Here is a 14,428-nt window from a genome sequence, read left to right on the forward strand (position 1 = left end):
AGAGCTTTGCAATGAAGAGAGGCCTCATCTCTCAACATTAGTTGCCAACCGCACTCATTCTCTTGGTTGAATGGGAGCAAATCCAAGCTGGAAGGTTAAAAGATGTGGTGGAAAGTCTCCACAGGAGAGTGTAGAATAAAATTTAACAATTACACGTACACATATGTTCTTTTAGCACTTTTGGACTTTGGTTCACTGAATAGCCCTTTAAATGTAACCTGCTTATAAAGGGTTAGTTAGTCTGTTTAATCTTGCACATGGCATACCCATTTACCTTCTGTGTTTGGTTGTAATGTGCTGTAACGTCATCCTTATCCTGTCCAATAAGCTTCTGTCTGTACACTCCTTATCCTCTTGTTGGCCACCTGTTACATCTTAGTGAGCAGAAGAATGATCAGATAAGACCTAGCATGAACATTTCACTTAACAGTGGCAATCCACAAGAGGAACAATCAGTTAACTGGGTGGAAATGAGCAGAGTTTTTTTCAGCTGCAAAGGATTTTTCTCCTTCTGACGCCTACCTCTGCGACAGCTTTGTGCTAAGGAGCTAATCCTCCTTTTCTTTTGACTTTGCAAGATGTCTATGAGAACTCTCCCCCTGGTTTTCATTAATCTGGGTGGAGAGATGCTTTACATACTGGACCAACGCCTGCGAGCTCTCAACACCTCAGAGGACAATTCAGAGAAAGGTAGAGGCAGCTGACATCTTTGTAGATGTGTCTTCCCAGTTTGTGTCAAGCTGTAGCAGTCTGATGCCAATTTATAAACTTAAAAAAAAGTGCTTTTCTTATGTCAGATGCATAACTACCCAAATTACAAATCTGCTTTCCTTCTTTTTCTTTCTTCTTTTGTTGGAAACCCAACATGGCTGCAGGAGTGTGGTCAGAAAATGACAGGAAAAGAGGTATTACTTGAGCGTAATGTTCTTTAGTCAGCTCCTCCAGCATCTCTGAGCTCTCTTAACAAGTCAGAAAATATATAATTTTCTTGAAAACACATGTGAAATTGTCACACAGAGCCAGACAAGTAGCTAGACACCTACCACAAATTTGTATATACAGTGCACCAGCCACTTTATTTGGTACACTTTTGCACTCTGGTCTTCAGAACTGTGTTAATTCTTTGTGGCACAGGTTCAGCAAAGTGCTGGAAACATTCCTCGGAGATTCTCATCCATATTGACATGATAGCATCACACAGTAGCTGCAGAGTTGTCAGCTGTGCATCCACGATATGACTCTGCCATTGCACCACATCCCAAAGGTGCCCTATCTGATTGAGATCTGGTGACTGTGGAGGCTATTTGAGTAAGTGAAGTATGGCATGATTTTAGCTTTGAGACATGGCACAAAGCTGGAAGCAGCCATAAAAAGAGATTGGTATACCTGAACCTTAGACACAAGGATCAATCTATGCGCATAAGGGGCGATCGTGACTCAAGAGTTGGCAGTTCGTCTTGTCATCGGAAGGTTGCCGGTTCGAGCCCCAGCTAAGTCAGTCTCGGTCATTGTGTCCTTGGGCAAGACACTTCACCCGTTGCCTACTGGTAGTGGTCAGAGGGCCCAGTGGCACCAGTGTCCGGCAGCCTCGCCTCCGTCAGTGCGCCCCAGGCCAGCTGTGGCTACAATGTAGCTTGCCATCACTAGTGTGTGAATGGGTGTGTGAATGGGTGGATGACTGAATGTAGTGTAAAGCGCTTTGGGGTCCTTAGGGACTAAGTAAAGTGCTATACAAAATACTGCCCATTTGCCATTCATGAATGAGAGTCTGAAAAAAGAGCACTCAGAGTTAAAACACATATGAGGCTATTTGCTCACAGAAGGTGGACAAGAAAATGATTGGACTAGAGCAATGATGTCACCAGTTTGACAGGTTGGGTAAGAGGAAGTGATGTAAAGAATAGACAATCAGCCCAAACACCAAGGAATTCAGGCAGATGAATTAATACAGATTTTCCTTAACTTATACTTAAGCTTCATTTGAATAGGTGTACTTAACAAAGTGGCCAGTGAGTTTATTTAGACTGTCTCCCATATATATTTGGAGTTGTATAAATAAATAAAAAATGCATAAAACAATGGTAAACAACCATTTAAAAAAAAAAAAAAAAATTTACCATTTTTTTCCTTTTTCATGACCTCTGTGTTTATCGACCGCACTAAGAAAGAAGTAGCTTCAATTCAAAAGCAAAATTCTCCACCTTTCTGTTTGGCTGCTTTTCCATTTCACAGTCATGAATGACATCGTTGGGACCATGTTCAGTAAAGCCTTCATGGATGAACTTCTCAAACCTCAGCAGCTGTATTCTCACAGGACAATGAAAACGGTGCTAACTCGGTTAGCGCACGCCTCCATCATGAGACTGAACCCGGCCAGCATGGACAGGGTAAATACCAAATACCAGGAACAGGAGCACTAGATTATAAACAGCAAGTGAACTGAAAAACTTTTTAAAGTAAAAATCTTCCCCTTGTTCACAGTGAAAGTTTTTCCCTTTACTGGAAAAAAATGCCAGGAAAAACAGAGTCGATTCATTGATCTCAAACCTATGACTCAGTCCTTGAAGTTCAGAAATAAGCTTCCACAGTTTACTCATTACCTCTCCCTATAATGCAGGACTGTCAAACCTGCACCCATAAAATTTACTTCACTTAATGGAGCAATGATTTTATACACATCCCGAGTCATTAGGGACTTATAGTCATGTGAAAAAGAAAGCAGTCCTGTAAAACCTTCCTGCTTCCATAGGGAATACTGTATGTAGCAGCCAGGTGCTGCTAATCAAATGCATTTCATAAACTTAATGTGAGCAAGTATGTCCACTTGTCAAGTCTAACAAAATGCATTTGGAAAACAACATTTTGCAGGTCAGGACCATTCAGGTGTGTGTTAACACAATGCCACAATCTTCTCAGGATGAGATGTCCTAGAAAATTCACTCAGAAGTCAGACTGTGCAGAAAACCCAGGAGCTACATCTCAGACTTTACAGCCAACAATTGGCATGTTAAATTTTAAAGTTCATGACAGCACAACTAGAAAAAGACTGAACAAGTGGTTTGTTTAGAAGAGTTGCCAAAACAAAGCGTCTTCTCTATAAATCATTCATGGCAGCAGAGCACAGGTTTGCAAAGCTGTATCTGAATAAACCACAAGATGGAAAGTGTCCTGTGTACGAATGAGGCCAAAGTGGAGATGTTTCGGTAAAATCCACAGCACCACATTTGGGGAAAGCCAAACGCAGCATACCAGCAAAACACCTGACATCAACTGTTAAGCACGGTGGTGGACGGGTAATCGTTTGGGCTTGACCTGGACAGCTTGCAGTCATCGAGTCAAACACAACCTTCTGTGTATACCAAAGTATTCTAGAGTAAAATGTGAAGCTATCTGTCCATTACCTAAAGCTTGGCTGAAATTTGGTCATAAAACAGAACGATGATTCCAAGAACAGCAGCAAATCTGCAAAAGAAAAGAATCAAAATGTTGCAGTGGTCCAGTCAAAGTCTAAATCTCAGGTGACTGAACTGCTCTGCACAAGCAAATTCCCACAATCCTTACTGAGCTGAAGCAACACTGTAAAGTAGAGTGGGCTGAAACTTCTCCACAACGATGTGAGAGACTGATGAAGTCAAGCAGTTACTACTTATTACTTCTAAAGGTAGTTCAACGAGCAAATGAATTGTGGGTTGTAGTTAGTTTCTCACAGGACTGTAACTCAACATATATTTTATAATTGTATTATTTGTTTCTGATAGTTCTTAATTTTTATTGAGGGTCAGATGATTTTTTTACTTGTTACTTTCTTGATTTGTCTTATAATTTCTTTGTTATTATTATTAGCTTTTAATGTTATTGTTTTAATTGCATCTTTCTCTGTCATATTAGTCATGTGAAGCAGTTTGAAGTGCATTAACCTCACGGAAAGTCCTACACAAATTGCTTTCTCTCAGATATTGATTGATAATTGATTGTCAGATTGTTCTGGTATCTTATTAATACATAACATGACAAAAAATGTAAACATTTTACAGCTCTGTTAATTTTTTAAGGTGTAGATTTGTGTTTTTGTTCTTGTAGCTTTATGAGCTAATGGTCATGGCTTTCAAATATCAAGTCTTCCTTTGTCTGCGGCCAAAAGACCTGCTGCTCATCTCATACAATCACATGGACACCATCAGGGAATTCGTGAAAGACACTCCCATGGCCGTGAACCAAGTCGATGAGACACACAGGAAAATCATTGAGGTATGACTCAGATAACTGAAGTTATATAAACCTTGTATTTATAAGGTGCAAGCATCCTCTGCAGCCATTGTCTCTCTTTGATGTAGGCATACTCGTCTTTATCAGAGGGTGAACTCCAGCTTCTCAGACAGACTCTCCTCACATTTTTCCAAGACATGCACGTTCGTGTGAGTCCCCTGCTTGAAATCCCATCCTCCTCAAACATATTAATATCAAATTAAACATTTCATTTTTCTGCTTTCAATTAATGCTCTCTCTTTTTTTAAGGTATCACTTTTCCTAAAAGATCAGATCCAAAATCCCAACGGACGGTTCGCCCTGACGACGTCAGGCCCAGTGCCTCATGGGACTGATGTTCCTGGGCTTATTAGGTATGTAGGTTACAGTGTGTGCAGATGGTTTACATATAGTTTTGAAATGAATTTCAAGGAATCCATAAATGTAAATCAAAAATATGTCCTCAGTCATATCTGTCACTGTCAATGTAATAGAGCATTTTATGCAAAGTAATAAAGGTCAGCTATGCAGCAGCGCCAGCGCATTTATCCTTCCCCTGATAGTAAGCGCTCAGATGTGCCCCCTTTAAGCAGAAATACATTTTGTATACATGCATTCTTCAGTTGTAAGATTTCTGGGGGATTTTTGCACATACTGCCTGTTTCAAATATATCCACAACATCCACAACGGTATCAGATCTGTGCTTTGGCCCATATGTGTCTTAAGTGTGCCAAAGTGACCATATCAAAAGAATTCAAAGCAGTCATTTCATCAGTCTTTCACTAATTTCTTTGGATTATTTTGTTTACAATGAAAAACAAGCACAGAAAAGACCAAAATTTAACCTTTGTTTGTCTTTGTTGAATCAGAAAAGCACCTCCTGCCTCTGTACCACGTATCCCTTTACTTCTACAATGTGATATTTTTACATAAGTGCTGATTAAAAGCATGTGCTGTAAGCATCATTCATGCAAACTAATACACATGCGAGTACTTTATTAATGTCTGTCATTAATGAGTCTGCCATTGTTTGTCAGATTCTCAGTGTCTTTATCACATATTTGCTTCTAATTCAAGTTTAGACATTATAAGCAGAATTAATTTCTACTGTCAATGTTTATACACTGAACCTGGTTTAACATCTGCCACTTCATTAACGGCTCTAGATGTGGCCACTCTGTGGCCTGGTGGTCTGATGCAACTCTGAAGTCACCGCCAAAAGGCTGACCAATCCCAACTTTCAATTTTCTTTAAAAAAAATGTGTCCACAATCCAGAGTGTCGCCATCTGTTTCCTGTTTTCAAAGGATATTTGACTGTTGCGGCAGAGAAGTGAGACGAAGGGAGTTCCCCTCTGGAGGGAGTTACACCAGCTCCATCAGAGAGGGGTCTTTCGAGCTGCATGGAAACAGAGTGATCAGACTCGGCATGAACATGTATGTAAATATGCTGCTGGACACTACATGGTGAACACACACACTGAACCTGTGGGTGACACTGCTGCGTTTCATGACTTAAAGGTACACTGTGGATCATCCAGAGGAGACACACACGTCCAGGGCTCCCTCTGTAAAGGTAATAACATGTCAGGGAGGTCACAGATTTCATTTTACAGTTATGGTTGGTGATATATATATATATATATATACACACACACACACACACACACACACACACATATATATATATATATATATATATATATATATATATATATATATATATATATATATATATATATATATTAGGGGTGCAACGATACACAAAATTCACGGTTCGGTTCGATACTTTGGTGTCACGGTTCGATATTTTTTTCGATACAAAAAAATGTTCATGCCTTTTTAATTTGTCATTTATTAAAATTATAAATATATATTTTAACTCAAAAGTACAGTTTTTAAATTTAACCCTAACCCTTGTGCGTGTTTTTTATTTTGACAGCGAATGCGCACCTGCGGACCACTTATGTGCAGCCCTGGTTATTTAGCTCGTCATATTGCAGCCACAGAAATTCTTTTGTCCATGAAACCATAAAGCTGCACTTTCTTTTTGCCTTATAGTCTGATTTGTCATAACTTCTCCGTTTTGTGGTAAGCTTTTCTTTGGCTGTCACTTCTTCACCCTGACCTGTCTTATTTGGCTCAGCAGAACTAAAATATATATATCTGTCTGTGAAGGTTCTCAGTCATCCAGGTCATCGTAGTCAAATATAAATCCTGCTGCTTTTACACACGCACTCACATAAGCTCAGCGATTCTCTGCGCGATCAACCTCTCACATGTTTAAGCTGTGGGAGATTTCACTTGTCATGTTTGCATAGTAAGCTAACGATTAATAAGACGATGTCAGAGGAATTGGTGCACAAATTATCATCACTCACAGATCAGTGCTGTCGCTCTCTATACACAGTTCGCGCGATTGCAAAGTGAAAGCAAAAAACAAGCGCAAATTCAAACGCGACTTCAATATGTCACATATTGACAGTGGCTCACCGATGCCAATGACATAATTACCCAGCTACATTTCCGAAAGAATGCAAAAGCATTGACATATATTTTTCCTTCCTACAAAAGCCCGACGGGCAGGGCAGAGATAGATTTTGGTACCCCGACTGAAAAAATCGCTAGCCCCAGGACGTCGGGCTAGCGATATTGCAAGCCCTGTATCTGATTGAGGAATCACTCATCTTTGGAAAAGAGAGTTTATTACAGAGAAATGGCTCTTTCCAAAATAAAAGCTATACTATCCGCTTCTTCTGGGCTATATTCTCAGCAGCATATTAAACAGCTGTCTAAATGACTCGGCTAAAGTTAGTAGCATGCTTGCTTGTTTTTTTTCTGCTTCCACTTGTCTTTGCACTAGGATGATGTCGGCGTAAATGTGCAGTCATATTCGTTGTGTTCCCACTAGTACTTTCAGGTTAATCTCGTTGAAATGACCTTAACGCGACAACACGGCAAATCTCCGTTAACGAGCTACCGCCAATCACCCTGTGCATGGGGCTAGACGGCCAACACGTTAACGAGCTAACTGCGCTAACACACTAGTTCCCACCCATGTAATTGAGCATTGCATGGCACATCCAACATACTGTTTTACTTTAGTCCATGACTCGCTTACCTTCAGGGTCATACGTCACATGAAAACCAAAATAATTCCAAACGCCAGATCTGAATGAGGGTGGGGGAGGTCCATGTTGTAAGGAGAGCTTAACTTCTGTCTCGCTAGCTTGCCCTGCGCTCTTCCTTCTGACGATGCTGTGTGTTGAGCGCTCAGTGAATCTGCGTTCGACTACTCCGCCTAGGCTGCACTGTCGACCCTAGGCGGAGTAGTTGAACGCAGATTCACTGAGCGCTCAACACAGACAGCATCGTCAGAAGGAAAGTTGATAAAATAAATTACAAATTTTGTATTGTTTGATACATATGCGTACCGAACCGAAAGCACTGTATCGAACGGTTCAATATCGATACGAATATCGTTGCACCCCTAATATATATATATATATACTTAATATTGTCCTGAACTACACCTGAGCTCTTGCTGTTGTGAAACCATGAAATTATGTTTAAGCAATAATAGCAAATCATATCATATGGAGCTTTTTTCCTACAAGGTGATATTTACCTTTGATAGTGATGTTTAAAGGATGCTCAGGTGGCACCAAGGGGCTCAAAGTGTGCTGAGAAAAATATCCACTACGCGGTTGCACCACTTTCACACTCACTCCACTAACTTGATGCTTCCTAGTTTGTTTGGAGCCAGAAGTGACAATTTTTGAATCAGATGGTAGGGCACCGAGTTAGCTAAGGTTATCTAGCTGCAGCAATAAACCCAAAAAAACAGACATATGCTTGATATATTAACATATTTTTAGATATTACTTACGCCAAAGGAACCCAACATACATTTGTTATAGAGTGGGAAACTGTCCATGTGCCTCCAAATCACTTTTCATACCAGGCTGTGAACATGCATTTAAATGCTGTAAATTTGGATATTTTGTAATGGAGGTCTGCGGGGATTCACTCATTTTTGCAGCTTGTCTCAAGTGGCCACTCAAGGAACTTTAGTTTGTTTTGTACTTCTGTGTTGGCTTCGTATATTAGCCCCAGAAATTCCTGCTTGCCTGGACATTGATGCATAGTAAAAGCCGTTAATGCTGTTATGGCAGTGGCCCGTTCCCTGTGGTTTGCACACGCAGCTCTTTATTGACACACTTTTTGCATATACACTTAAACTCACCTCACTTGCCCCGCTGTTCAAAACATCTCACTGGTGTAGGCTCATCATTGTGTGGCTCTCTACAGCCTCACACCTTCTATAAGAGAAGAGCTTAATTGGGTGTGTAAGACAGGTGTGCCCAAACCACACTACTGTGGTTTCCTGGCTTCTACAGCTGAGCCAGAAAACCACACCCCAGTGCTACTGCTGTACAAAGAGAAGATGGTAATCAGATTAATGAAGTGTCAAAAATAATAATAATAGTGTTTCTCAGTAACTGTGAATGTTTGTGTCTGCTTATATTATCACCATATCAACATTAAACGGCTGGTTAGACAGTGTAATGTTTAATTAGTCAATATTAACATTAATAATGTTTGAAAACTTGTAGTAACTCTTGTGCTGCCACTGCACCCCTCCCTTTCCTGAACCATTATCCACAAATAGAGAAAACTTGGAACAGTTGTGAAGCTTCCCAGGAGCGCATTAGTTGCAAAAGACTCCAGAACAACATCTAAAGAACTGCAGGGCTCACTTGTTTCAGAGTGGACCAAAGTGGCATCCATGAGAGAAAAACACCACTGACCAAAAAGAATACGCAGGCTCATCTCACATTTGCCAAAAACATCTTGATAATGAGAAAGAAGCTGGAATTTTTTTAAGCTTTGCATGCCGTTACATCTGGTGTAAAACTAACAGCATTTTATTAAAAGGAACATCATGCCAACAGTCAGACATGGTGGTGGCAGCGTGATGGTCTGACGCAGGTTTGCTGGATGATTTGCCAAAACTGGTGGAACCATGAATTCTGATTTCTACTAAAAAAAAACCTGAAGGAGAATCTCCAGCTATCATTTCTTGCCCTGAACCTTAAACAGGCTGTTCTTTCTTAAAAACCCTCCAGTTTGGCTGAATTAAAAACATCTCTGTAAGGAAGATTGGGCCAAAATTCCTCCACAGGGATGTGAAAGACTCATTTTCAATAAAACGCTTGATTGTAGTTCTTGCTGCCAGCAGCGATGCAACCAGTTATTGGGTTTAGGGGGAGTTTTCAGAGGGCCAGGTAGCACTGGAGAACGTTTTTCCATTAATAAATTATATAATTTAAAAACTGCATCTTGTATTTAGTCGGGTTCTCTTTCTCTATTATTAAAATTTGTTTGATGACCTGAAACATATAAGTATAATAAATAGAAAAAGATCAGAAAAGGGGCAAATACTATTTTCACAGCTCTGTTATAACCTGCCTCTGCACCTCCATCGTGCTGCAGGCAGACGGCTCTCCCAACCCGCTGGCGAAGGAGGAGCTGAACCTGCTGGCTCGTCTGATGGGCAGCATGAAGACAGAGAACAAGCCCAAAGACGAATCAGGTTTTCAAATCAACCTGTTCAACACAGACAAAGAGGAGGCGGAAGCGTGGGTGTTCTTCTTTTCTATTTTAATTCCCTGTTGTTACATTAACATAAATTTCCTCATCAAGGCCTTTTTATCTTGTTTCACAGAGGAGCATCAGCTAGTGCTGAGGAGTCCTTGTATGGAGTGATAAATATTCAAGCAATGCAGGTATGATCATGCAGACTCTTCTGGGGTATTTCAGTGAACTAAAACTAAACCACAGTCAAGAAAACAGTTTAGTTTGACTTAAAAAAAAAAAGGCAACTGCTGAGCACGTGAACAAACCTAACAATATAAACAGAAAATCTGGCAAAAAAGTGTGTTAGTGTGAGTGTCTGGCTACACTCTGGACTGTTGTTATGACTGCCATGTCTCTCTTAAAACATCTGTGATGAACTTAATCCAAGTTTTTGGTTCAGGATGAGCAGGCGGCATCGGAGTTGGCTCGCATCGCCGGACAGTTTGAAGAAGAAGAAGAAGAGAAACCCGAAAAACCCAGCAACAACAAGGGAGAAGAGCTCCTGGCCATGATGGACGACCTCTGACTCATTTATCCAGTCTGTGGTTGTTTGATGATCGGATGGTTAATCTCCACTGTGAACTTTAATCTGAAATATGCAGTATTCAGTGAAACAGATGCAAGAACTCAACATTATAACACAGTTACAATAGACAGAAACTATTTTCTATGTTTAAATTGCAGCTGAACTGACTTGGATGTTAAACGGTAACACCTGCTGTGTTTGAGGTTTCATTTTCTTTTTAACAATTTAATGTTAAATAAAAGTATTTATTTATATTTACATGATTAGGCTGGCTCGTGTTTACATGCTGTAAAACAAAATGAGTTGCAAATGTTGCTGTGAGGCAGGGAAGAAATTAAATGAAAAGGATTGGTCATATTTTTAAATACGACATCTAATTGGACACGTACTAATTTAAATAAGCTATAAATTAATATTTGGATAATGAAAATAAATGTTCATTGAGACGATTTCGTTTCTGCAGCAGCAACCTGTAGGGGGTGCTGTTGTCTTCGCTTTGTAAGAAAAGAACAATCTCATGAAGGTTTCTTTGATTCGGAGCCTTTGCTCTTTGTTTATCCGGCTTTTAATCAATTAATTAATTAATTTTAATACTTATATTTTAAATATGACAACTAGTACTGTATGAATCCAATAAGGTACAAAAGGGAACAGAGCAGTGAGTATAAACGTTCATGTAGGCATAAGATCATTTAGCATCATCCTTTCAACAAGGTGTACTATTAAATAAAAGAGGCATACATGCATACAATACAATGGCAATGGTGGGAAAAACAGTTTAGAATATCGTATGATTTTTCTGGTTTATTTCCTTTAAGTAGTTTAGAAGATTTTATGTATAACTTGAATTTATCCAAAAACAAAACAAACAAAAACACCAATTTAAACACATATAAGATTAACATTTTTAATGTATTTCTTTTGTGTGGTTTCATATTGGGTGTTTTATGATGTTCTAAATCTGTCAGTAGAATTTTCGCTTAATTAATAAAATTTTACACTCCAGAGAGCAAATTTGTTAATCTTAATATATACTTTGCAGCTTTGAAATCCAGCATATATGTGAAAAATAATGTTGCTGTGATGACGTCCTGTTCTCGGGTTCCTCATTTATGTCCTGGATTGTATTGTATTAAAGCTGGTTGTGAATAAAGTTTTTATTTTTTTAAACGGTTGACGCAAAGACGACGGTGAAACGTCATCACGTCGCTGCTCCTCTGTCGGGTTTCTGCGGGAAAACGAACGTGTTGAGATGTTTTGAGAGGTTTCAGCAGGTCGGTGTTTCGCTTCTACATGAAACCTGTGTTTAAATAATTCAGGTAAATGTTACAGACATCAGCGGAGGGAGAAGCTTTGATTTACTGTCATGTTTTACGCATTTTGGAGCTTTATTTAGTCGCTGCTAAAGCTAAGGAAACGCTAAAAAAAGAAAAGCTAACAGAGAAGACTAACTTTGTGCTTTCAGATACAAATTTGAGTGTCATTTTAAACGTGTTTTTATGTTTTCTGTAGGTTTAGTTAAAGCTAAGATGACACTGCAGTATATGACACTATATCTTCTGTATTACCATTTATATTCGGCTGTAATGTGCATATACGGGGGTTACTTTGAAAGCCAAATATGAAAGTGTTTTTTGGACCAATAAAGAAAATGCGGTTACGGGATATGATAGTCACGAGATGCAAAACAGACTACGTGTGTCTGAATGAGAAGCTGATGTGACAGTGAGGCAGGAGGAGGCTGGCGTGGTTTGGATATGTGCAGAAAGGATGCTGAATATGAAGACCTCAAAGGATTCATGTAGTGAAGGAGGACATGCAGATGGTTGGTGGTGACAGAGGACGTTAGGGTTAGGATGAGATGAAGGCGGATTAGCAACCTTCAGTGAGCTGCTGAAAAAAGGAGGAGAAGAAGTAGTTGTTTTGGCAATTAGGATTACCATTAATTGACTTTACGTCAAGTCAGCTGGTATTGATCCCCTGATTTTTAATAAGTGACAGTGGAATAAAATTATTTTGTTTTTTCCTCAGAACTTGTAACAGTTTCCAGAGTTACATTGGATCATCTCTCCAGCAGATAAAGAAAATAAGACTGGAAACATTTAATTCACTTCATTCTTTTTATGTGTGTTTTTTGTGAGCTCCATTAAAAAAACGCAGTAAGAAAGTATCTAAGACAGCCTTTTTGGTCCCTACATTGCAGTTTCAGTAGAGCCCCATTAACAGCCTAAGAGGATCTAACGTTGATGCAGTCACATTGTCTGGGCATGGTGCTCTTTTCCTAAGTCCTCAGAAATTCTTCTTCCTTTACCTTATTTTCAATCAGAAAAGTGATTAAGAAAAGATGGAGGGAGGGAAATCTTTTTTAACGATTTGACCACAGCCTCTTAGTCGTCTGACGTTTATTAAATGCAGGATTGGTTTGTGACAGATGAGATCAATTGCATTTAAGCTGTGCAGGACATTTTCTATTTGACATGTTCCTGTGTTTTCTCATTTTCTGATTCTAATGTTCTGTCCACAAAGTGTGCAAGGTTTTGCTAATTTTTGCTTTATTGCTTCAAGGTCAGAATCAGTAAACCACAGAAACACGTCTCAGGTACCAACACTGCATGACAGACTCTAATCCAGAGTTATCAATCTTCTGCTTTTCTGCAGGTTACTATGGAGCCCAAGGGAGCTGAGTCTCAGCCATCCGGCGTGGGGCCGGTTGAGGTGGTGAACTCTATTCGGGAGCGAACGATCACAGAGAACAGCATGATGATCCTCCTGCAGGGCCTTCAGGGAGAGGTGACCACGGTGGACCTGAGGAACGAGAGCACGGCACGTGGACGCGTGGTCAACGTAGATGCCTTCATGAACGTACGGCTAGAGGACGTGTTGTACCGGGACCGGCTGGGTCAGCTCACACAGCTGCAGGACCTATTCATCACTGGCAGGAACATTCGCTATGTCCACATCCCCGACCATATGGACATAATGAAGACCATAGAGAGCCAGCTGGCCAAGATTCACCGCGTCCGGAACTTCGGCAGTGAAGGCGGAGGCAGGAAAGAGTTTGCCAAGAAAACAAAATGACTTTTTTTTTTTTTTTTACATTTGGAAAAGACGCTGCTTGTGTAAGGTTCAGAGATTAGAGGACAAACACCAGTCTAGACCAGTAGTTTACATCCTGAGGGCCCACAAAGTGACTCCAGGGTCAAGAACAGGGAGAGAGATCTCAGGTACAGTAAGATATAGTTACAGTTCTCCTTTTCATTGTAAAATACTGGAAACTGTCTTTAGTGCTATAAAAACTGAACAGCTTGGAACCTGGGATGAAAGGCCACAATCTGGGTTTGATTTCTTGTAAGGATCACAAACTCGAAAGGCTGGAGTATTTGGAGGCTGATATCAGTAAATTGTTTAAATGTTTAAAAATAAAACTCCACAGATTGATTTGTTTCCCTATGTAAACACTGTAACAATTCTTTTTAATACATTGCGGATTATTTCTTGGATTAATTGATGCATCTTCCTTGTATCAACTCAAAGAAGCTCTTTGGTTGAGATAAAAAAAAAAAAAAAGACAAACTATTTAGGGGGATTTTTAAATGAGATATGATGAAAATGCTAAAAAAAAATCCATCTGAGAATAAAGTGAAATCTTTTTCAATATAATTATAACAACTAAATGATAGATCCTCTTTTGCACAAAGGGTTTAACTTAAACGACGCCACAGCTTCTCTCATATTTTGCTGACTTAGAAACAGTGAAGAGTCTTATCTCTTAAACATAGAGAATACCCTAAAGCAGTCACTTTTTGTGCCTTTTGAGGTGCTGCACCTCATATTTGTACTAAATAGCAAAAATACATTTATCATACATTTCTCCTAATTTTTATAGTATTTTCTACACCTCATTTGCAGAATCTGGACACCTACATTTTTTGCTATTATAACACCAGTGAGGTACACCTGTCAATGTAAGCAGCCATGCTTTTTACTCACCAAACGGATCAGCTAAAAACAAAAGTCA

At 39.6% G+C, this 14,428-nt stretch overlaps 2 protein-coding genes across 4 annotated transcripts; both read left to right on the forward strand.

Moving 5' to 3' along the window:
* Positions 1–578: 578 nt before the first annotated feature.
* oscp1a (organic solute carrier partner 1a) lies at positions 579–10,410 on the forward strand. Of its 2 annotated transcripts, XM_085346228.1 has the most exons (12): positions 579–690; positions 2,233–2,387; positions 4,081–4,248; positions 4,335–4,415; positions 4,516–4,619; positions 5,553–5,681; positions 5,766–5,814; positions 7,452–7,463; positions 9,016–9,024; positions 9,741–9,886; positions 9,988–10,033; positions 10,285–10,410. In XM_085346228.1, exons 1-12 carry the CDS (start codon positions 579–581, stop codon positions 10,408–10,410), a joined length of 1,137 nt encoding a protein of 378 aa, XP_085202354.1. The 2 variants fall into 2 exon arrangements, with proteins under 2 accessions (XP_085202354.1, XP_085202353.1); XM_085346227.1 differs by lacking the exons at positions 7,452–7,463; positions 9,016–9,024 and adding an exon at positions 876–905 and having other exon boundaries at positions 5,766–5,820; positions 9,973–10,033.
* Positions 10,411–11,655: 1,245 nt separating this feature from the next.
* lsm10 (LSM10, U7 small nuclear RNA associated) lies at positions 11,656–13,488 on the forward strand. 2 transcript variants are annotated; one of them, XM_085346702.1, is made up of 2 exons: positions 11,656–11,684; positions 13,069–13,488. In XM_085346702.1, the coding sequence occupies exon 2, from the start codon at positions 13,075–13,077 to the stop codon at positions 13,486–13,488; it is 414 nt and encodes a 137-aa protein (XP_085202828.1). In that variant the 5' UTR covers positions 11,656–11,684; positions 13,069–13,074. The 2 variants fall into 2 exon arrangements, with proteins under 2 accessions (XP_085202828.1, XP_085202827.1); XM_085346701.1 differs by having other exon boundaries at positions 11,680–11,729.
* The last annotated feature ends 940 nt before the right edge of the window (positions 13,489–14,428 follow it).

The sequence above is a fragment of the Diplotaxodon limnothrissa genome, linkage group LG22 (genome assembly GCF_057381915.1).
Source record: "Diplotaxodon limnothrissa isolate DT_005_m linkage group LG22, D_limnothrissa_male_GT1.1, whole genome shotgun sequence".
NCBI lineage: Eukaryota > Metazoa > Chordata > Actinopteri > Cichliformes > Cichlidae > Diplotaxodon > Diplotaxodon limnothrissa.

Coding starts and splice junctions, on each gene's coding strand:
- oscp1a (XM_085346227.1), top strand. CDS start 579: ATGTCTATGAGAACTCTCCCCCTGGTTTTCATTAATCTGGGTGGAGAG. Junction 4,416..4,515: donor TCCAAGACATGCACGTTCGT/GTGAGTCCCCTG, acceptor TCTTTTTTTAAG/GTATCACTTTTCCTAAAAGA. Junction 5,682..5,765: donor ATCAGACTCGGCATGAACAT/GTATGTAAATAT, acceptor CATGACTTAAAG/GTACACTGTGGATCATCCAG.
- lsm10 (XM_085346702.1), top strand. CDS start 13,075: ATGGAGCCCAAGGGAGCTGAGTCTCAGCCATCCGGCGTGGGGCCGGTT.